We start from the raw sequence: 23,466 nt of genomic DNA, 5'->3' as shown, positions 1-23,466 counted from the left end.
CTGAGCTTCCCCCCGCTCCACTGTTCAAGGCTGGTAAAAGTAGCAGTTACATCTTGATCAAAAGCCATCAGTAGCTCTTCTGTTCCAGAATGGAGGTTGCTTTTTTAAATGATCTGAAACCACACCAACTTTATCTTTCTCTTCCTCCCCTTCTCTTCTGCTGTTCATTATTCCATTCCCATTGTGAGCCACATGCCTCTGTCCCTTTTTCAGGGACGTTTACATTTGGAAGCTTTTCTCGCAAATGTAACAGTTGTGTAGTGTCACATTTATTGTGTTGGGTGAAGCCATTTGCTTGGTACTGCTCATGTAGCTGGCAAAATAAGTGTGAATGTACTTTGTTATGCCTCTGCTATTTCACGTTATTCAGATTCAGGCAAAGTGAAAGAAATGGGAGTTTTGGGTGTCCATTATTCCTTCTACTTTGTCAGAGGTTCTCTTTGACTCTACTCCTCTGCAGAAAATGCAACGGAGATAAATTAAAATGGATAATGTTTTCCTGCCATTGTGGTTATGTTGTGCCCTCCTTTTTTTGCTTCATTCTATTTTGTTCTTTCTTCACCTCCAAAAAGGAAAGCCTTCACAAAGCTCCAAAAATGCGTGATGCTCACGTGCTGTGTGGGCTGGGCCAGCACTGAGTCTACCTTTTATTTAGTCTTGTCTCCCTGAATCCTTGAGTCCCAGGAGACACTGCCATAAAATACTGAAAGCTGATGTTAAATTGACAGTGGCTTTGGCTCCTGGCCTGTTTTGCCTTCCTCTTTGTGTGGCAAAGTACCATGATTCGGCTGGATGTAGACAGTAGTGTCTTGAGGGCTTGCAGAGTACTGAAAAAGGAAGACTAGTTAATAAGAGCATCTGAGGGTGAGGCTGATAATGATATGAAAGTGTCAAAAGATGCAGAAAATGAAACTAGTATTTGGTATGTCTATGTATCCTTGGGCAGCTAAGTGCCTGTATTCCCATTTGTTGTTACTGTTTTCAGTGGAGGTCAGTGTCTTCCACGCCTGAGTTAACAACAGTAGGACCTTTTTGTAGTATTCTGTACTTATCCTCAGGAGGCTGTGACAGAAATCTTCTAATGATGTGCCACAGTGTTGCACACATTTGGGCTGGTTGTAATAACCCCGTTCATTGTTTTGACAATTAACAGAATCAAGTTGGTCAGACATAGTTATTTTTAACTTTGCTTTTAAGAAAGGAAGACATGAACAGCACCTAGTAATGAACAGGTATTTCAGAGTTCTTCTTATTTAAAATTATGTTGTTATTTTGCTATACAGTTGATGATAAGGGGCTTGTATATTTGATTATTAATTGATACGACAGCAACATACCTTCCAGTGGAATGCTGTTAATGTACTAAGCAAATGTCATGGTTGGTTTGTTCTTTCTCTCAAGAGAGGATGTTGTGTTTTGTGATACAGCATTTTGTTCTGAAAGATGTAGAAATGGGTGTGCACCCTGCATTCACTGGAACTGCCAAAGACAGGAGTAAAGCATGTTTTGACCTTGGGGTGAAAAGTGGTGACATCTGCAAGAGGCCTTGTTGCAGGGGAATTTTTGTCACAGTCTTGCACCTACCTACCTAAAAGCGTACCACAGCAAGCAGCGGCACTGCACCAGGGAACAGAGCTGTGGTCTTCAGGTGACCTTCTAAGCAGCTTGGATTGAGGCAGTTTGAAGGCAGAAATAATGACCTGAGAGAGTGAGCACTTGCATTGATGTACTTGAGTCCTGTACTTAGTGTTGCAGAGTTTTTTGTAAAACACTTCCTATGCGAACTCTGCTAGAGTCTCATTTAGAATTCTTCATGTTTGATACTTGAGGGTCAATGCTTTCTCTTCATCATCTTTGTAAATATTTCGGTATTTTGTAAGTCTTTGTTTTATTGTCTCTTTATTGAACATCCCCCAAAAAATGTTTTCCAAATCAAGACTCTTATTTTTCTTGTTGGTTTTGAGTTTGAAGTTTGGTGGGGTTTTTTGTATTTTTTTTTTTTTTTTAATCCTTCTCCTCATTGCCTATCTGCCCCTACCTCCAGAGACTGACAGTGACTCCCCCATGCTTCCCAGCTCTCAGTTGCACCCTGAATAACTTTGAGTCTGGTTCGGAAAACATGTTTTATTCTTCTTCCATTCCTATTCTGTTGCAGATTTTGACTTGAACTATTTCTGGCATTGGAGCAAGTTTACAGACTACGTGCAGTGTGTCCTGACCTTCACTGGTGTGACCGGTTACATCACTTACCTCTGGCTTGACTCATCTCTCTTTGTGGAAACGCTGGGCTTCCTTGCAGTGTTCACTGAGGCTATGTTAGGTGTTCCTCAGCTCTACCGTAACTACCAGAATAGGTCTACGGAAGGAATGAGGTATGGTGTCTGTCTTACACAAAACAAGAAAGTGTGTCCTTGTGTGTGTAGGTAAATCTTTGTGTAGTTTGGGACAGCTTTTCTAGGAAGGGCAGTGTGATCTTCCTAAATTTTACTTGAAAATACAGCAGCTGTTGGAGTAGATTCTCTGTCAGTAGGAGCTGGTGCAGCACTGCTGAAGGCAGTGGGAGCTCCGTTACACCTCTGAGGTTTGACCTATTGTCCGAGTCCAGCCGGACAGTTCCAAAGTGAAATACGTTTTAGTGCAGTAAACATGTAAAACTACTGCTGTTGCCATTAGCAACATATTAAAGTTCAACTCAAGCTGTGCAACACTGATAATTAGAAATGGACTAAAGAGATCTTGCATAGCAAAAGTAATGCAGAAGAAAATCTTTTGAGCCTGCAGCGAATAACTCTGCCAGTGTAACTCACATATTAACTTATCACTTTTTTGTAATACATTATTATGTATCTAGCAAATGACATCAGTATTTATTTTTGTGTAACTTTTTTTTGCTTGTAACTGACATTTAAAAAAGCTCAAAGGAGACATTTACAGTTACTACTAGGAAACCATTTGTAAACAAGTGTTGGACAAAAAACTAATCTTGCACCCACTCTTGGGGCATTAAACTAGATTATCTTTTCATACTGTTTACTGGATATCTCAGTGATGACACTGAGATTTCCAAATTGCAAAGGCAACTTGTAAAGGTTTTTAAGAGACAAAATGTTCACTGTGGTGCATCAGTGCACTGGTCTGTAGGAACAGTAGAGCAGCAAATTGAGTTCACGGGGTGCTGTGATCATTTGTGACTCTGTCTTCTTTTTCATTGTTTTGAAATGACTTCTCTTTTGCTACATTTAAACTTGGTGGGATGACTTTTAATTTTGTCAAAACAAATAACCACTGTCCACCAACCCCAAACCATGTTCTTTGTCTGTTGAATTTGTTCCTTTTACTAGCTTGGCTTGGAGATGCTTACACTAGCTACTTTAAATTCTTTTCTAGCTTGAAATGTTGTTGAGGGAATGTACAGAAATTTGCTTTGATGCTTAAGACGTTTTCTGCTTGGGAGCCTCCTTGGTACAGAGTGAGTCAGGATCAGGCTGAGACAGGCTAAGAAAATTGGGGCTTTTCAGCCTGGAGAAGAGAAGGCTGCATGAAGACCTCATAGCAGCCTTCAGTATCTGAAGGGGGCCTACAAGGATGCTGGAGAGGAACTCTTCATCAGGGACTGTAGTGATAGGACAAGGGGTAATAGCTTCAAACTTAAACAGGGGAACTTTAGGTTAGATATAAAGAAGAAGTTCTTTACTGTGAGAGTGGTGAGGCACTGGGACAGATTGTCCAAGAAAGTTACGTGTGCTCCATCTCTGGCAGTGTTCAAGGCCAGGTTGGACAGATTCTTGAGCAACCTGGTCTAGTGGAAGGTGTCCCTGCCCATGGCAGGGAGTTGGAACTAGATGATCTGTAAGGTCCCTTCTAACCCAAACCATTCTATGATTCGATGAAAGTTTTTGACAAAAGCTCATAAAAATCACTTGGCAATGACCCTTTTTGACTGCAAACCCATGGGCTATGGTTTCTTTTCTGTCAGTGCTTGGAGTTCAGGGCCGCTGGTTGGCAGAGTCTCCCCAGGTCCAAGAAAGAGCTTTGGCATTAGGACTGAGCCGGGCTGCGTATCTTGAACTCTCAGAAGCCACAGTCCAGGTGATATCCCAATGTGCCCATCAATGGTTAGCTTGGAAGCATGGGCCCAATAAGCAAGATCCTCTTGCAGTGGTTGTTGAGCTCCTGGTTTGCACTGTTGTCTCTTTCCCAGCTGCATGCTGGGTGCAAGTTAGCATGTGCTGTGCCGGACTCAGGACTGCGTGCGCAGCTGCAGGGTTGGAGGGACAGAACCAGAGAAGGCCTGTGTCATCCCCCTGTGAGCTCAAGTCTGTCTTCTAGTCTGCGACCAGTTTTCAGTCTGCTTGAAAGGAACCTCCTTCCTGCATATCTTTGACTGTCACATTTGGCTGACACTGGATTGAAGGCACAAAACTTCACTACCTAGATACAACCAGAGCAGTCAGTTACTCTGCTTATGTGTGAGCCTGTCTTGATAAATCTGGTCTAAAAAGGCTGAATGAGGAAAATCTCATTGCATTCAATCAGATTGTTGTGCGATGAAATAAAGAAAATATTTAGTCCCTCCTGTGGCAGTTTTCTACTGGTCACAGTGATTATCCTGTTTTAAAAACCACAAGTCACTGAAGGAGAAACAATCAGCACTTATCATCTCAGAAGCTGCTGGAGCCAAGAGCTGCAAATTTTAAGAATGCTTTTCCATTCAAAGTGTTTTATGAGGTGCGCTGCAGCTGTGAGCTAGTTACAAGCAGGCATTTATCTGAAATGTATCCAGTGAAGTAAGTGCAGTGTAAAGAGGTCTGACAGAAAGAAATGATATTAAATGTGTATCCTGAGATATTATTTCCTCATTTTCGCTGTAGATAAAAATAGTAGAAGACGGTATGTCTTGGGGAGATAAAATTTTGTTGTGGGCTGCTTTTATTTGGTACTACTCTATAGCTTTTTGCTTGCTATGCAGCTCTTCATACAATTTTTTAAGACAAGCTTTTGACTTCGGAGGACAGTGTTTGTCCCAGATACTAATCCTGGCTTTATTCAAACATTGTGGAGATTAATGTGAGCTGCTAGTTTTTTTGCCTGTTTTGAATTAGCCAGATGCTGTGATGTCGGGCTTTATTCAAGACTGGCTAACCAATGTGTGGCCACCTCCTCTAGTGAAGTTTTAGATTTAAGGAGGTTAGGCAAGTGCTCTAAAGGTGCCACTGGTGTGGTTTCTTGGGATTTTGTAGCCTGAGGGAATTTTTGAATAGTGAGTTACTTGCTTTGTAGTTCTGCTGTTTAAAAGAAAACAAAACCCTACGCCAGAGAGAAGCAGCATGAGTTGTCGATGTTTCTGCCTAGGTACTAGTAATGAATTAGTTTCTTAACTAAAAATAAATTCAGTTCCATAGAAAAGAGATGTTAGATGCAATTGACATCTGTTACAGCAACTTCATTACATGCCTGTGCTTCTTTGGGGAGGTTCAGTAAAGGAGTAAGAGAAATTAACTTGAAAAGGACTTAAAAAGAAGGAAAGTTAAAAGAGGATAATGCAGGCAGTACCAGTATTGATTTCTCCGACCCCCAGCTTCTGTTTCTCACTGAGAGAAACTGCATGGATGAGAGCAAAATCAAAGAAATAGGAGTAGGGATAATGGACGCCTACATGATAATTTTCCTCTTCTCAGTATGCCATATACATAAAGCAGACACTGGCCAGCACAGTGGTGACCTGAGTTTGTAGTGCATTGTGTCCAGTCTGGGACTAACAGCAATGAAGCTGCTGAAGAGAGAAAACTCTTTCAGGCTTTGGAATTGTAGCCTCCAAATCCTCATATAAACATATCTACTCTTACTCTTAAAATAGTAGTTGGTTTATATATTAAATAGTCAAAAGAGAGAAGGTGGAAGAGGGGTACAGGAAGTAGGGGCCATTGAGTTAAATAAATAAATAAGAAGAATGGCTTTATGGGTTCAAATCATCTGACCCGATTGAGAAGCTGGTTTTTCATTACATAAAGTATTGTATAGACAATCACAGGGTCTAAGTTCTAAAAGAGAAAGTAGTTTTCAAGAGTATAATTGGGAACTGAAAGGTAAATCTGGGGCCCTCACAATGGAGTAATCAAGGTCTGAAGTGTGAGCCAGAAGTACATTGGGTAAATGCAAAATTATTAGCACTACTTAAAAGTGGTTTGTACTTAGTGTTGTATAGGCCATTCCTTAATTTCACTGCCTTTCCTACAGCACTAAGTTAAATCAGAGCTGTCAATGTGCTTACAAATTGCCTATTTTAAACTATTCTTACCATTTATTGTAGTTATGTGATTGTATTTGTCTTCCTAAATGCTCGTTCTACTCAGATCTTTAGTTTTCTCTGTGGGTCTGCAGAAATTGTTGTCATTGCTTCTGAGGCTCCAGCCAGCATTCATACAATTTTCTGGGGAAGTTTTACTCTTTCCATTGTTTTGCTTTGGTGAAACATTTCTTGTTTCATTACTGCAGCACTGATCAACTGGTTACTATTGTCCTATATGGTGGCCTTTATATAAAATAGTCTGGGGTTTCTAACATCTGGACTTCGCATACACATCCAGATTTGCAAGAGTTTGAGGAGTAGCCAGTAAACAATTTTCTTGACTGGATGGACCATTTTTTTGTACAACTGTAAGGATTACCACTTACAGCTTCTCTTCTCTTTACCCCTTTTCATTTGTGGTTCAAATGAATACCAGGAACATCAGATTCCCTTCCTTAATCTGTCTGTTTTAAAGTTAAGAGGTTTAGAAAGTGGTCTCTACTCCTCAGAAGATTGCTAGTTTCTTCTCCCTTTCAAGTGTTACTACATCAGGAAAGTAAACAGGCTTGGTCTTTCTTTAGTGCACTCAGGCAGAGTCTTGTCAGCATGTGAACAAATAGATTGAAAACATTTTGTTCTGATCCCAGGAAGCAAACAGGTTCTCTCCTCTTCTCCACACCCTCTTTTCAGTTACAGCAGACCTGTGATTGATGCTCCAGGTTCAAGGACCTGCACTTTTGCTTGACTCCCTGTGAACATAAGGCCTGTGGGTTGCTGTGCTGGGGTCAGTGCCGCATTCACCTCCACGCTTGCCTGCTGTGTCTCCCCAGAACTGTTCTCTCAAGGCCCGTAGCGCCACAGTATGAGGCTCCAAAGACAGTTCTTTGTGTCCTGTGCACTCTACACATCTGAGAATTTCAGGAACTGAAGGAAGAGGCAGGTGAAAAAACCCGGTGAGGGAGACTTTCATTCTCTTACCCTTCCAGTACTTCTGACAGGGTGAGCAGCAGTATCCAGTTCCCTTAAGTATCATCCAGATTGCAGCACAATGTGGACTGCTAAACCTCTTGTTCGTATTGAACCTCTTTCTCATTTCTCTTCCCCTGGCACCTCGACCTGTCAGTTAAAAAGGTAAATTCGAAGCAGTTGACTTCAAACCAAAAGCATTCATCTTCTACAAATAGTTCAAGGCTTCTTTACAGTAATAGGAATAAAACACTGCTGGCATATTTAATGAGTGCTCTCTTCAGTTGGTGCTTTTTGCTGTGCCCTGAAACTCTGAAATACAAGAGAAAATGTACTTCTGCTACAAAAAACATTCCATTAAATTTGGGCACTTTGTTTTCTGCTGGTAAGGATGTGTAATGCAAGGTATTTTGCATAATTAAGGTCAGGTCTTGCCAAGACACAAAAGGTCAGAATTGAGGCACCTGAGAGATGAAAGTTTTCTAAAGATGCCTTTTTTCTCTGTTACCTAACAAATTTAGGAACAGAAGTGCCTCAATTCCAACACCCATATTATTTTGACAGAGTTTACCGTAGTCAATTGTGTAAGTGGAATAAGTTATCTACTTATGCATTTGCAGAATTGCCTCTCTCAGTGCAGTAGGACTGGATGAGATTAGAAATATAGAATGGAATTAAAATGAGACTTGGGTTTGGAGAAACGTAGATTGAGATGCAAGGATGCAAATATCCATAATGGTAATACTGACTGTCATGAAGATCTATAAGTGAGCAGAGCAGTTAGTAATGTAAGTGGTTAATAGATGAGCTAGAAGAGCAGGAAACTGGTGAAACTTAGGCCAGGAAATTGCGGGGTGGTCCAGAAAGACAAGTGATTTTCTATTACAAGTTGACGTGCAGTCGTGCATTTGGTCCCGTGCTCCTCAGACACAGAGGGGCAAGCAAACAGAGGACATTGGGAAGTGCAGTGACTGACAGGATGGATGATAGACCTGAAAACTGAGACAGGGAGGAAGTGCTTGTAGTATTCTTGAGTGGAATGTAGAAAGAAACAAAACATGGTGTCAGAAAAAGCTGTTTCAACAAGGCTCAAAGGTAGGATTTTAATTTGTTCCAGGGAGGATGGCAGGGAATGTTGTATGTCCACATAATTATATGCCAAGCAACATGTCCTGGCATTGTCAGGTAAGCTTTCAGGGTAGTGGTGGAAGCCCTGTCCCTTCAGATACTAAATCTTGTATTAGAGAATTTCCTAAAGCAGGATTCATAGTGTGCAAAGGGGCAGATGCAAGAGTTTGGGAATGCAAATATCTGGGGATATTCGAACTGCAGAGACTCTATTTGGGCTAAAATTCTAAGATTTGCTCCTGTCTGTGGGATGTGATTGTGATGCTTTTATTTCCTCCCTACAGCATTCAGTTCTGTCCGCAGCAGGGCTTTAAAGCACTGCTCAGCAGCCACTGTAGGTCAGTGGTGATACTGCACATGGGAAGTGGCTTAGAAAGTGTTGGTTTGTGGTGGCATCTCCTGGCAAAGCACAGCCTTCCTGCTGGGCTTTGCTTTGAGAAACAGCACACAGGCGTATGGTCTGTTGCCGTGAACTTCACTTCAGTACCCCTGTGCATGCATCTGCATATGGAAGGAAAGGGGAAAACTGGCATTTTGTATGAAGACTTAAGTGCTGACATACCCTTATACAGAGCTTGCAAGACATTATTTCCTTATAACAGTAAAGTGGTTTTGAGAAGAACATGAGCTTTGTTTCTTGCAAAAATCTTACTTTACTTCCAGGCAGTAAGCTGACTGCAAGGTAGGACTTTGTCCCTGAGTGATCATTCTTACTTTATACACTAGTGTGTTTGGGGTTTTCAGTGCTCCTGGTGTTTTCTTAGAATGTGAGAAGCATTTTGCTAGCTGAAAGATGTGATTAATTCATAAAAAGTAATGACTGTAATATCATTAGATTTTGTCCTCAGGGTGCTGGCTTTGGAGACAACCGCTGAACGCTAGTCATGCACAATAAGGAGGGCATTAGAGCTAGGGCTGTTATCTTGTGTATGTTGACCAAAATGACAATTGCAGTTATTGAATTTGAATACTAAAAGCACAATCAGAGTATGTACCAGTTACCATATGAAGATGAAGGGAAAAATGTGCTCAAATTACCGCAAGTTAAATTGGATGAAGAGTCTGATGATTTCTTTGTTGTCTAAGGCAGGAAGAAAGGAAGATTTAAGAGTTATGATTTGGGCCTTGGGATACACAGCTGAACCTGTGCTGAAGCAAAGCTCTATTCCCTCCTGTCTTTTTAGTACCTTTCAAGACAGATGTGTCCCAAGTTTCTTGGAACTAGAGGAGGCAGTACACTGAATGGTGCTATCACAGGGACGTAATTTCGCCATTGCTTAGCACTGGCCCTGTGGGGCATAGCATCAGTCAGCTGTGTCTACAGAGCCATTAATTGTAATGCCTTGAGCGAGAGGTGAGACAGGGAAGGGGCAACAGATAACTCAAGAACAACTCCATGAGACGCTGAAGGGTGGTGTAATTTAGGCATGCTCTGCACCATTTATGTTAAGGTGACACTACTGTGTGTGTTGGCAGCTGACTGTCTTACCCTGAGCAGTGCAAGGCATGATTTGCTGCTACCTGAGGAGAGCCACTTTCTCTCATGGCAGCAGGTCTTGAAGCTTCCAAATCTGCCAGCAGCAGAAGCAGAGCCTGTTTCAAACATGTTTGTACCACATGTCTGAGTGGACCCGAGCTTTGCAGTCTGGCCAGTGTCCATTTGTGTCTCCTGGCAAGAAGGGCGCTGGTGTGAATTGTGGTTCAAGTATTTCCTTTGATCCACAGTAGAGATTTATTTTCACACCTGCTGCACAGACAAACACTTAGGGTGTTTGAGGCTGTTAAGACCTTGTTCCAGGGTTTGAAGGATTCCAGGTGGAGAACGTAAGCCACGCACACACACACACACAAAACTGCTAAAACATTTATTACAAGATCTAAACCAGTTATACAAATCCAGAGATATAACAGGTTAGAGAGGGATAACTAAAGGCTGCCAAATATAGGTTAGGCACAGATTCTTGCCGACCCACACACTTGTCCAATGACCAAGATGCCAGCTCCGAGGTGCATTGTGAAGAGACGGGGTGTCAGGCACAACTTTAGCGGGCGTCCCCGCGGAGGTAACGTCGACCTTGGTGGTGCTTGGATCTGCCTTCTCGTCTCTCCCAAACCCTGGGCTTTTACCTGTTCAAAAGCGCAGACTGATCCTGACTCGGGGCCAGCCTGCAGCAGGAGGAGTGGCCTTGTTGACTCTTTGCCGCGCACACTCATTTTAGACAATTGGGGTGGTCCACCACGGGCCAATTCCACATTGTTAGACGCGTCCAACACATGCCACCACGTGGTCCGTATGTGGACCATCTCCGAGTTGTGGAGATTTTCCTCCTCCCCTTCCTTATTCATCGTCACCTTTGCAAACGCTTCCAGAAAAATAGAGGAAGTTAGTGGAGTATCGGGAGTGGCCCACCACGGACCAGTTCGTCATTGTAGATGATCAGGGTGGGCCAGCAAGGACCAGTTCCTAACACATGCCACTGCGTGATCCTTGTGTGGTCCATCTCCGAGTTGAACTGATCGTCTCTATCTGTAGAGAAAGTCAAAGCCCAGCTGGATACAGTCCTGGGCAGTCTGCTTTAGGTGACCCTGCTTGGGCAGGGAGCCACCACAGACCAATTCCTAACACAGGCCTGCTGCCCTTCTTTCTGCAGCACAAGCTGCAGAGTCCTAGAAATACTTTTTAGCTGTTAAGGGTTACCAGTTATGGGACATGTACAGACTAAACTTTCAGCATAGCTGCTTGAAATAGCCAGAGGCCATACCAGTCATCCTGGACTATCCACAAGCACCAGACCCATGTTGTGTGTCTTTGTAGTTTCTCCTTGATTCTCCTTTGACAGACATGTTCTAACAAATACTGACTGTTGGGTGGGTATGCTAAGCAGGGTCAAAATACCTCACACCCTGCAGCTTTTTGGAGTTTAGAAAACAGAAGTTTGTGCTGCAAAATAATTGACAAATACCTGCTTACCACATTTTTCCATAAAACTTCGTGTTTATTTGTGAGGCTGCGTAAAATGCATATATTGAAAAAGAACCCATCAACAATCACTTCAGATTGCATCTGGTTTTGATAGTGTTCCAGAGTGAAATTGTCCATTTTGTCTTTGTCAGGGACGTGTACAGTCCTTGAAAATCACAACAGCTTTCAGACAGTTTGCTCTTGTATTGCAGCCCTTTGTGGTATCCATTCCTCATGGATGTGGCTTTAACTCAACTGCTTTAGCTCAGCTCCAGGGATCCAGAATAAATGCTGTATCTCTCTTGCTACATGCTCCTCTTAACTCCTGCTAGCTTTGTGGGGCTGAACAAATTATTCCCTCTGGAGATGGTCAGTGCTGCGCCAGGCTCAGAGGAATTGTTGAGAAGTGAGGTCAGGCACTTTTACCAGGGCAGAGCACATAGGACTGGTGAATAGTTTCATTCTTGAATTCCAGCTGGCTGTGCAGTATTTAAAAACAAGATCTATGCTTGCTCACACTGAAGGTCCCATCTTAGGGTGTGCATGTTTAGTTTCCACATTTTCAAACTTTGGACACTTTGGATATCCGATCCCAGTGTTTTCTTATTTTCTTTTTTCCTTCTCAGTAATTCTTGGCAGGCAAAACAAATAGGTTAACATCAGCAGAACTCCTTTTTTTGTTAAGCCATATGGTTTTTTGTTAGGAACAAATGCGCTATTTATTAATTTTTGTTTGTTTTGTGCAGTGTTAAAAATACCATGGCATTTGGATTTCATGTTTTCTGGTCTGTGTTTCACTGTTGAAGGCAGGCCAGCCTGTGATCGAAGTGCAGTGTTATGGATGCTTGCTGTCTTCTCTAAGTAGACTATTTTGGAGCTGCAAATGGGAGCTGAAAGTTTTCCAGAGTCAGGATGTTATAACTGAATCTGCTTTCTCTTCCAGACATTACCATGCAAATGGCTTGTGGGAGGCAACAGCTTAAAAGGTTGCACCTTCTGTACCTTCTTCCTTGCTTCCCAAATTCAAATGCAATGTTCAAAGTACTCATTGGCAGGCTGTTTTGATGTGCACCTTATTACTGAAGGAAATATTAACTCGTCAGCCCTTAAATAATTTTATTCTGCTTTTATATCCCCAGTCATCCAAAGAACTGTCACCAGTTTTTAATATATATGAAAGTCAAGTGATAGTATATATGAAGAAATGTCTGAAACTACAGCAGTCTAAAAACTCGGATTTTTGAATCTGGCATTTCCTGTGTCACGGCCATGATGCTGGGAAGTTGTGGTCAACTTCCACTGATTCTTCAACAAGAGCCCAGGCTAATTCTCCTCTTGTTAGTTACAGTTGCCTGGGATAGAAAGGTAAAAAAAATCCCCCCAAAAGAGCAACTTTCAAAGTAGGTAAAGGTCAATAAATTATATTCGGTTTTCTATTATTGAAAGTAACTTAGGATTTTTGAGTTCATTGACTGTCTAAGCACAGTTAGAACCAAGTTTGTGACTATAGCAGGATGTAATTACACCAGGGCAACACGAACCTCCTGTTGCTATTTCTGCTGAAATGTTTGGTCAAACCACTACAGAATTTCTCAGCGGAAGTCACTGTCTAATGTCTGATTCTCTTTGTGTCTTCCAGCTTGCAGGGTATTTTTGGGTTTGTGTGTTAAGCTACAAACATGCAGAGTCATAACACTGATGTGAGAAAATCTACAGTGCAAACGGGAAGCAAGTACTGCCATATCTTTCTTCTTGCGTGGGTTTTGTGCTAAGTATCAGCCTGTGTTCTGCAGACTGCTGCTTTGCAGCTCTGATAATGTGCTACTGTTTGTAAGTTATTTTGATGGATGATTGCAACCAGTCTTAAGACAGACTGGTTTACCAGGGAGGCGGAAGACAGGGCTTCACGTCTCATATTTTTTAAAAAGATCCTTTATTTGGCAGTTTTTGCTCTTTCAGATGGAGGAAGAAGAATCACAGAACCACAGACTGGGTTGGGTTGCAAGGGACTTTTAGAGCTCATCCACTTCTAACCCCCTGCCACGGGCAGGGACACCTTCCACTAGACCAGGTTGCTCCAAGGCCCATCCAACCTGGCCTTGAACACTGCCAGGGTTGGGGCAGCCACAGCTTCTCTGAGCTACATGTTCCAGTGCCTCACCACCCTCATACATGCCCTTGTAAAAAATCCCTTTTCAGATTTCTTGAAAGGTGTAATAACCAAAAAGTGACTAATGCTGAGCAGAGTGTGTGAAGACTCCAAAGGAAAACCAGAGACTTAAGACTCTAGCAGCCAGGTTTTGAGCAGAAAGAATGAAGATGCTGAAAAGCTTTGATTCGAGTAGCATTAGTCCTGGATAAAAGGGATTGAGCCTAAATACCTGGCTAATCTCATTGTTCTGTGAATTACTCAGTCTCTGTTACAGTTCCTCAAAGAGAAACAACAAAGTTCTTTTGAATGCACCATACAAGCTCTCTCTGCATCTGAAAAATTTCAGGAATATTCTGTAAAAACTATGCTTCATTGGCTCACTGCAGGTATGGTGTACTAATAAGTGGTTTTTACCTGTAGTTGCTGTCACTTCATAATTAATACACAATATATAAGGAACCTGAATGAAACAACTTGTTCCATGAGAAAAGTGAATGCTGTTTTCTAGCATGTCATTTATTTATTTAGCAAATGAAGCTTGGTACAGTGTCCATATGGAATCTGCTGTGGTAGAGAACAGCAATGCTGTAGGGCGTTTTTATATTACTGTATAAAGAACAGCATTCGGCAATCTACCCCTAATCTAGCGTCTGATCAGAAGTGATGGTGTCTTTCTGAGAATTAATTCCAACAGCAGAATAAATAAGTGTTCTTTCAGATTTCACGAGCAATTGAAAAATACCAGCTTTTCCTCTTTGTGGTCAATTGCAATTGACACAGACCTGATACTGGCTGTTACTACATTAGCAGCTCCTTGTAACAAGCTTGACTGTAAGGAAGGCACTTGTTTTTAGGAGGTTTGTTGTCATTGGATACTGCAGTACTGATTTAAATTACTGGGAAGTGCTATTTTTACTGAGAGTCTGCTTCAGCCTCTGGCAATACCAGCTATTTCAGCACAGTTCCTGCCTCCTGCCCCTCCAGTTGGCATCTCTGTAGTTACACAACCAAGTGCTGCCACTTGTTTATTTCCGTGTCCCCAAACTGCTTTGTGGCACTGCTCACCCCTAACCCGCTCACTCAGTTGTGCTAAGAACAGTTGAGCTGTCCTGCTAGACTGTATCCTTCATGTCAACAAGGTGATGATCTTCATGTCTCCCCAGCTTAGCTTTGGGCTATTTCAGGAAAGATACCCGTTTATTTACTCCTAACTCCTGCTTTGCTGTGCAGCCAGTGCTGCACAGAACAGCTTCGCTCTCAGGGCTTTGCAGGTGTCAGGAAGATACATCATAAGCCTGCTGTTTGTGCTGTGCTGTCCACTCTCAGACAGTGTTGATGGTGGGCCCTGACTGTCTTCTGCATCAAAGCCTCATCTGCTTTAACAGCGCAGCATTTTCTCTTGCACCATGAAGCCAAGGGCCAGATACATGGCAGTAGACTGCAATTTGCCAGCTCATGGCACCTGGTACGTGGCACTGCAAAGGAGCAGAGCCATGCAGAGGGCTTGTTCACTGTCATTGACAGCCTGCACTGGAGCTGCTGCTGAGTCAGGTGGCTCCCTGGGAGATTCATGCTGTTGCTGTGATCCCACAGATCTTCGTCACGCAGCATGCAGAGTCCTGCAGGGGAAGAAAGCTGAGACTAGAGGATTTCCCCCTGTGGTGTGTTGCTAGCTTGTTAAATATGAGCTTCGCTACATATTCTTACTCGTCTCTCTTGGCTGCTTGCATTGCACAGCAGTTTTTACCCCCTTCTTAAATATGTTACCCCAGAGGTGCTACCACCATCGCTAATGGGCTCAGCCTTGGCCAGCATGGGTCCATCTCAGAGCCAGCTGACATTGGCTCCATTGGACACAGGGAGAGCTTTTAGCAGCTTCTCACAGAATCCACTTGTAGTCTCCCACCCCCAAAAACCTTAACACGCAAACCCAGTACGACCCAGAACACTCTTAGCCCAGGCTGTACTCCATCAGTCCACCCCAAATTGAGGTAATTTCCAAGGACCTGTGTTCCAGGTTCCCAGTTCTCTTCTGTTCCTGTCATTCCCTGTTCTGCTTTAGCCTCTCTCTCTTACCCCTTTCTCATCTGACTGACCTCTCTGCTCTTTGATGTCTCATTGGCTTTTTTCTGGGACTCTCCATTGCCTTTTCCCACTTCTGATGTGACACTGTCCCCATTTCTTTGCCAAGCTGTTTTCAGTTACCCCATGCACCTTTAGGTCTGTGCTGGACATGATCCTTTTGTTCAGTAACAGCCTCTCTTCTGGAGAACAGCTGGCACTCCACAGTCAGTGCTTTGCATTAACCTTGGGCTCTGAGAACCTTGGTGCAGCTGCAGTACTAAAGTTTTGTGGAACATCAAGTGTTTTGTATGTTTTTATTTTGCATTTTTGTAATGCCTTGGTGATCTGCAGGTTTTCTATCCTGCTTTGTTCAAGCTACTGGGCAGAGAAGGATGTATGTTTCTTTGATTCAGTGACAGACCGGTGGTGTTAGCTCTTTTACATTATCAGTTATATTTTTTTAAAGTAATTTTTGCCAAGGACAAGTTAAGGTTTTCCCATGTATAGAGCATTGTCATGTCCTAGTGAGAACCCCCGGCATGATGCTGATTTCCTTGAATGTCTGATGTGTGTGTGAGCTGAAGAGCAAGGGCACTGGAACATGCGAAGGCTATTGAAGCACGCACCAAGTTACCAGTTGGTGTTGCAGGCTGTTGAGTTCACAAGCGGCTTCCTAGCAAAGTCCAGGATTGCTTTGGCAAACTCCGTACAGCATATCTCACAGATAGAGCTGTGCTTCTAAGTGCTTGGCTCCTGTGGTGCTGCAGAACTGCAATCCCCAGTGATTATTCTTTCTTTGGGGGAGTAAACTCTTTTGTAGGCTGTGCATCTTCTGACAGCTTGTATCTTCTCCACATGTACACTGCACCCTGGGGTCACTTTTGAAACCCACTTAGCTTTCTCCGTGGGGAATATGTGACAAATATCCTTTGCACATTAAATTCTTATACAGATATTTCCTGGCATCCTTGAGCAGCTTTTCTGTCAACAGCGAGCAGTTAGTTTGACCTGCCAGGTTTAGCATGTGCTTTTAGTGAGGGTCCCCAACCATGCCAGCACAGATTCACAAATTGTGATCAGTTGCCTAGCAAACACAGATAAGCTTAAACTCAGAGGAGGAGGAACACTGGCTGCCTGCAAGCAAGGTGCCAGTTTTATCACCCTCAGAGTTTATCGCCCTCCCTAATTAAAATCCCAAACAATCCCCACCACTGCTTGCATCAGCAAACCTCACGTAAGTGTGATGTAAGGTACTCAGTGAGACTGGGAACATGCACAGGGCAGGTGGTGCAGGCTGTTTGCATGGAACACAACTGGCAGTTGCAGGTTTAGCAGTTGTTTTCCTTCTCTGATTATTTATTTACATTTTGAGAATGGCCTTGGATGGGGAATGACTGCTTACTCAACCTCATGTCCTTGCTTGCACTTCCACACAGTGGGAGTGGATTCTTTTTGAAAGGTCTATAGGGTGGTTGGAACTGGATGATCTTGAGGCCCCTTCCAGCCCTTACTATTATATGATTGAAGGCCTGTTTACAGTCAGTGACATGACATGAGTTACAAAAAGGCTTGTGTTTCCCTAGTGTGATGGGGCAGTATAAACTGATGCTTTTGGCCACCCTTGCTTGATGGGGAGAGAGTGGGCTGCAGCATTTGGCTTGCAGTAGCATCATGTACTTCTGTCCAAAATACACTAGCTCCCTGCCTGAATATTTGAGAAGTGAACATTAAGTCCTACCCTGCTGCAAGGCCCTGACTGCGTTTGATGAATTGGAGTCAGTGCTGGCAAAACATAATTGCTCATAATTATGACAAATCATGCGCAATGCTTAGACTGTGAACTACAAAGCTTTTGTCTGCTACTGCTTATCCAGCTGCTTAAAAAGCTCTCCTGTTAAAGTGCATGAAGCTCAGAAACAGTCTTCAGGATCTGGTTGTTCACATTTTGTTGAGGGCACTGAAAAAAAATTGGTCTGTTTGAAGAGCTTGCTTCTGTTCCCCAGAGTTTCTTCTAATGTGGGGGAGCAGGAGCTGGACTGCAGGACAGGGGATGGCTCAGCAGTGCAGCTAGATGAAAGCAAGGATGGCTATTAAAAGGAAGCCTAAGCATTGCTTTTGATCTGTGTCCGTGATAAAAATCCCTGGTGATGTTCATCCTTCCAGTAACAGCTGCAGGCATGTCGTTTTCCCTCTTTCTGTATTACTGGACAATCTGTCTTTCTGGATTTTTTTTTTTTGGTTTTGCATTTTCTGCAATCAGAAATGGTTTCTTGTACCTCATCAGAAGTGTTTGTTTCAGCAGACGCTAGAAGAGTGCATGCACGACAGAGCAGTCTATGTGTTATTCCACCTTGTGGGAGTGCAAAGTTGCATGGATAAGTAACTGCTGGGATGAATTGCCTTAGTTTTCTATGCACTGTATTACTTTGGTTTATGGTCAGTGCTGTCAGGATGTGGCAGTCATGTTTACAGAGCACTGCTGAGTCAAATATCCCAACTGGATGTTTGGAAATGTTGGATACCTTCACAGCCACAGCTGTAACTGTTGAGGTAAGAGTGCTGCAGTGTGTGGGGTAGAGAATTTGATCCTCCCTTCCAAGTACAGTGCTGCATGTCTTGGCTAGGCACACTGTCCTCGTCCAGGGGTGTCCCAACCCACCGCTGAGTATAAACCCTTGCTGAAGCAGGTAGCATACTCTGGCATGGCAGGTCTAATCACAACCCAGGTTCTTCTCAATAAATACTCTTTTCTTCTTTTGTGTCTTCTAGTGTCAAGATGGTGCTGATGTGGACCAGTGGGGACACATTCAAGACTGTTTACTTCATCTTGAATCAGGCCCCTTTCCAGTTCTCCATCTGTGGACTTCTGCAGGTTTTTGTGGACATTGCTATCCTGTTACAGGTTTACTTGTACAGCTACTACCCTCAGAAGCCCGTGTCCCACACTGCACACCCAGCCAGCACCAAGGCCCTGTGAGGCACTTAGCTGGACAGGTTGCAGGTCAGCGGCACTGCGGAGTCAGCCATCGCAGCTCCTCTTTTGCTTGTAAATACTCCTCTGTTGCCAAGTCGAAAGCAGAAATGAGAACAAGAATGGAAAGTCTGGCTGCACTTCCAGCTTGTGAGGTTTTATTTTAAATAACTTGTTCTGTTTCAGACGTAGCTGTACAGAACTGTTTCTTGGTGGGGGGAGGGGCACTTTATTTTTGCGTATGTACCTATGAGCCTTATCAATTCACAAATGTTTGTATATTTAATCACAAGGGCTGGATGGTTTGTGTTTTTAATGCTATTTAAAAATGTGACACCACAGAAATTATAGGATATTTTGTCTGAAACTTTTACCTATTTATATAATACAAAGTCTGTATATTGGCAGGAAGTTTGTGGCATATGCTAGCATATTCACTATCTCCACAATGTAGGAAGAAGTATTGAAGAGCAAATGCAGGAACTTTAACTTTTCTTTAAGGGTGTCTGGTGAGCAGAGAAGGTGAGGGTAGGAGTCCCTGCAAAGAGGTAAGCAGCCAGAAATGAACCAGTCATGCTCAGTGGAAAGCATCAATGTGCTAAAGAGTGGGTGGCCGGTGTTGACCCCCACTGCAGGATCAGTGTGGCAGGTGGACACATCAAGGAGATGATGAAGAAGGTCGGAGTATGGATGTTGCTGGAGCCATGTTTAGAGCAGGCACAGCCAGTTAAGCAGTCAGCCAAAAGGAGGAGCTAACAGGAGACTGCAGGTAACTTAGGTAGTCATGCTTGGGAAGGATGAGGTTTCGTCACAGCTCGCCCTGCCCTCAGGTGCTGCTCCTGCAGCTGTGCACAGGACAGAGCTGGGCTGTAGGACATCTTTCACAAACGAAGGGGCCATGCCTGTTGCCAGTATTGCCAGGCAAGTATTTCTATATGGTGATTGAGCCACAAAGGTAGAAGCAACTCCACTTCCACTGCCTCAGAAGGGGAAGTGAAAAAGTTTTGAGACAGAGAAAAAGCTGCATCCTATGGAGTAGGACTAGAATCTGACAGCTTAATTCATTAAGGCTGAGATTTATGTTTATGTTTTGTTTAATGCCAAACAAGAACCAGTTGATTTTTTGGGGTGTTTCTTGCATTGACTCAACAAGGAAGGAGTCCATGTTTTTCTCTTTCTGTTGCTTAAAATCTTCTAGGCTTTCAGAAGAATCAGCAGCCTATACTTCAACAGAGAAACGGAGAAAGCTGAAAGAGCAGAGAGTTTATTTATAAATGTAGATGTTGTCTATAATGGCTGTTTGCCAGTGTAGGTCACTGTGCCCTTCCTGAGAACTATCTGCATGTGTATAGCAGCTGAAGGAGGTGTGGACCTGCAGGGGGCTGTGACTAAGACCCTGGGCTTCTGCGAGTTGCTGTCATGAAACCACTGTGGTTGGTATGAGGCAGCCATAGCAGGATGCTTAGTCCTAGGAACAGCTACGCCTGTGCTTTCTTCTTCAGGAGGCTCCCTCCCTGCTGCCAGGTGAATCCTGCCTGACCACAAGCAAGGTGGTAGAGCTGGGACAGATTTTTGAGAATCACTTTTTCTCCAAGATTATCCCAAGAGCTTATGTTTTCTTACCAATGGCAGCAAGTCTGAGGTTTTAATAACTTCAGTGTGTAAATCAGATACTTTCCTACCCTGTTTTATTTGAGAACCTCATTATTTGAGTCTGGACTGTCTTCATTGGTGGCAAACTGTCCTCTGGAGGAAAAGCATTAGCAGGCTACAGCAGTAAAGCATAGTTGAGGAGAGCTGCTGTTCTGAGGGCTGGGCACAGAATGCTCTGCCCAGGCGCTGACTCCGTGCTCTTTGTTCAATACCATACTCTTTTAGGCCTGAAGTGACCTTACGAAGATGATATACCTGGCATGGCAGACTATGAATGTTTTGTTCCTCTCTTTTCTCCAATGTTCTGGTTGTGTTACAGGAACATCTGGGCTTTTGTCTTTTTTAATTGAAAATTTACTTAACAACTGGCTTCTCTGGTATGCTGCTTTAATGAGGATTGTATTTCTACTGTATGCAAACAAATACTTTCTTGTGTGTTTTAAAGGTCTGAAGGGTTTTTTTAATAACTTGTAATTGTAAGATTTTTGTATATGGTGGTCTTTTTCTAATATTCTATGAAACGGGGATATAAGAAATAAATGGTTCTTGGGAAATATACTTCTGTATGTTATAGGTTCACCTGGGAGTGCACACTTTCGGCCACCTCTTTGGCTTTGAACTACAGGTATTACTGAGGATAAGACAACTGTTTTTTCCTTCTGGGACTCTTTCCTGGGCAGTTTCTTCAGTCTGTCATCAGTACTCAAACCAGCGAGCTCTGCAGACCAGTCTCAGTGACACCAGAGCTACAAACGCTGGAAGAGAAGCCAGTGGAACTGTGTCTGAATTCATCTTCTGGATGTGGCATTTAGCAAGGTAGGACTCTTGGCCAGGAACTCTTGAACTTCATCTTGAAGATAATTTAGGGACAAAATGTTACAGAACTTTGGTTTTGTTCTTTAATTGTCAGGAAGTATCTGTATCAATGATCACCTCAGAAAGTAAGAAATCAGTTACTTTAAATACATCTCTTTGAATGTATGGCACATTTAATGGAGGTTATTTTCTCTGTCAGTTACAATGTTTTGTTGTTTTGTTTGGGTTTTTTTAAATAAAAATTACCTATTATATATAAGTTGCTGTATTGCTTTGTTTTGTTCAGCTATAAGATACATGCTTCTTAACTCTTCTTATAAAGTATTTAGAGCATTTTCTGTAGGAATAATTAGGGTGCTTTTTCCTCCTGATAGGTGGGTAAGAACAAGGCATAAATTGTCCTGAGGTCATGATGCCTGACAGGGAATTCTGGATTTCTGTTCCCTGCTCTTTCATACATCCTGGGCTAAACTCACCTTCGTAACCACTTAACTTTATGCTTGTGATGCTCACAGTCAAACAAATTACTAACAAATTATTATGTAGCTTTCAAAAAAAAAATCCTATATCATGCAAACTGTAAAATAAGATCAGAGATGGGACACAATTGAGGGACCTGCTCTTCATAGCCTCTGCATGGAAGATGAGTAAACTGTTAAGTCATGGCCAACTGCTGTGCCAAGAGGAGACCTCTCTGCCTGTTGATTCAGGACATGAAAACAAGCCAAGACAGTCAGCAAAGACTTAGGACTTCAGACCCCCATCCTGCCCCCTCTGGCCGAATTTACGTGGCTTTGGCTTTGCAGGTGCTGGCTTAGCTATGCTGGGAGGCTGAGGGGCTTCGTTCAGCCTCACATGGGCCAGCAGAACCATGCTGGATTTGTCTACCCATCAGCCCCTCCATCTGCCTTTTTCCTCTTCTGCCCCAAGGTTTCATGCTCTTCTAAGGCTGTAGCTTTTAGGCCCTGTGAAAGGCAAGGATACTTTGCCTGCATGACGCATCTGCTTTGAGGCTGATGCAGACCATGGCTGTTCTGCCCTCATCAGTGTGAGACAGCGACCTCTGCCTGGCTTGGTGCTGAGGGGATGATACCAGGGTCATGTGTTTCTATGTGCTTTTTCTTAACTGAGGTTGCTGTGAGGTAGCAGGTGGCTGTGCACATGTGCTGTATGAGCAGGAGTTGTGTTTGACTTCGTGCCATTCCCTCTAACTCTGTCCCTGTACCAGTTACCACATCCTCAGCTCTCCAACACAGCTAAAGTTTTCAGGTGATTACTGTGGCCAACTGCCAGAATTTGTATGTCCAGCCCATGTGTGCTGCCACCAAGATGACAGTGTAGAAGAGGCAGCTTTGCTCACATGCACTGTGAGTCTCTGTCCCATAGGAGAGAGGAATTTTTTTTCCTTTGGGTAAAAACCAGTGTGCTACAATCATGAAGCACTAGACTGTGTTTCAAGGAAACGGGTATAATTACGTGCTGGCACCGGCATGCATGCAGACAGCAGTGTAGCATTCACTATAGTTACAGATAAATCACGTGTGTGCTGTGTCAAAGGAAACAACAACAACAAAACCAACACTTCTTCAGCGGCTGATCAAAAGTAATAAGCATCACCCATAACAACAGCTACACTGGGTGAAACTCACTCTCCTTTGGGTATCTTTTATGTCTGGCAGCGTGTGCCTCACAACTTTATACAGCTTCCAAAAATAATTCATTTAAAAGGTTCCTGGTTTATATTTGTTTCCTCATCTGTCATCTCAATAGCTGAAATGAAACTTTATTAAAAGCCAGGCCTTGACTAACAGACAATGAGTGGGTTTTGTCACTTTTATTAAAACTCTGCGTGTTGGAATTTATTATGTGCCTTTTGAAAAAAATATAAAGAATTCAGTATTGTACAATAGCAACTTGATGGAGCACAGCAGTAAAGTGGTGTGTGTCATCAGTCTGTTTTTCTACACAGCTGCTGAGCTGCAGTTAGCTGTCCTGGTGCTGGTTTTTTCTGCTGCAGGGCCAAAAGCTGCATTCATTCATGGTTATTTGCTAGCACGGCAGGCATGAAACTCTTCATTCTACAAGGATATCTACTCCAACATGGATCTTCTAAGAGAAAGCCAATGCTGTTGGCCATTCATGGACCTCACCACTTTGAGGAAATGTGTTTTGCACCCTCCATGCTCAGTAGCCATGATCGCTGTTTTTACACCAGAGATGAAGCACTAAACTTAATGTGCATGAACCAAAGTACTGTGAAAGGTGAACTTCTTGGTTCACCTAGCAAATCTGTTGGGTCGCCCCTGAAGACTGAGCACACAAATGCCACCATAAAGTGTGCTGCTGCTCCTCAGCACCATGGCATACTTTGCCCCCACACACTGCTCACTTTGCTGGTTTGCATTTAGCCAACTGCAAAGCTGTATCCCTGATGCCAAACCTTAATAAGCCTTAATATAAGAAGT

General features: G+C 43.1%; 1 protein-coding gene across 1 annotated transcript; it reads left to right on the top strand.

The window, feature by feature from the left end:
• Positions 1 to 2,155: 2,155 nt before the first annotated feature.
• On the top strand, positions 2,156 to 18,538 carry LOC104399494 (PQ-loop repeat-containing protein 1-like; the record flags this gene model as incomplete). Its single annotated transcript, XM_010023617.1, has 2 exons — positions 2,156 to 2,372; positions 18,331 to 18,538. Coding segments are annotated over 2 exons (425 nt in total), but the record flags the coding sequence as incomplete, so codon positions are not given.
• Between the last annotated feature and the right edge of the window lie 4,928 nt (positions 18,539 to 23,466).

Source organism: Nestor notabilis, unplaced genomic scaffold (assembly GCF_000696875.1).
Source record: "Nestor notabilis isolate BGI_N333 unplaced genomic scaffold, ASM69687v1 scaffold18340, whole genome shotgun sequence".
Classification (NCBI taxonomy): Eukaryota; Metazoa; Chordata; class Aves; order Psittaciformes; family Psittacidae; genus Nestor; species Nestor notabilis.
Note: the sequence above shows the minus strand (reverse complement) of the source record. Positions and strands in the feature narration are given on the sequence as shown.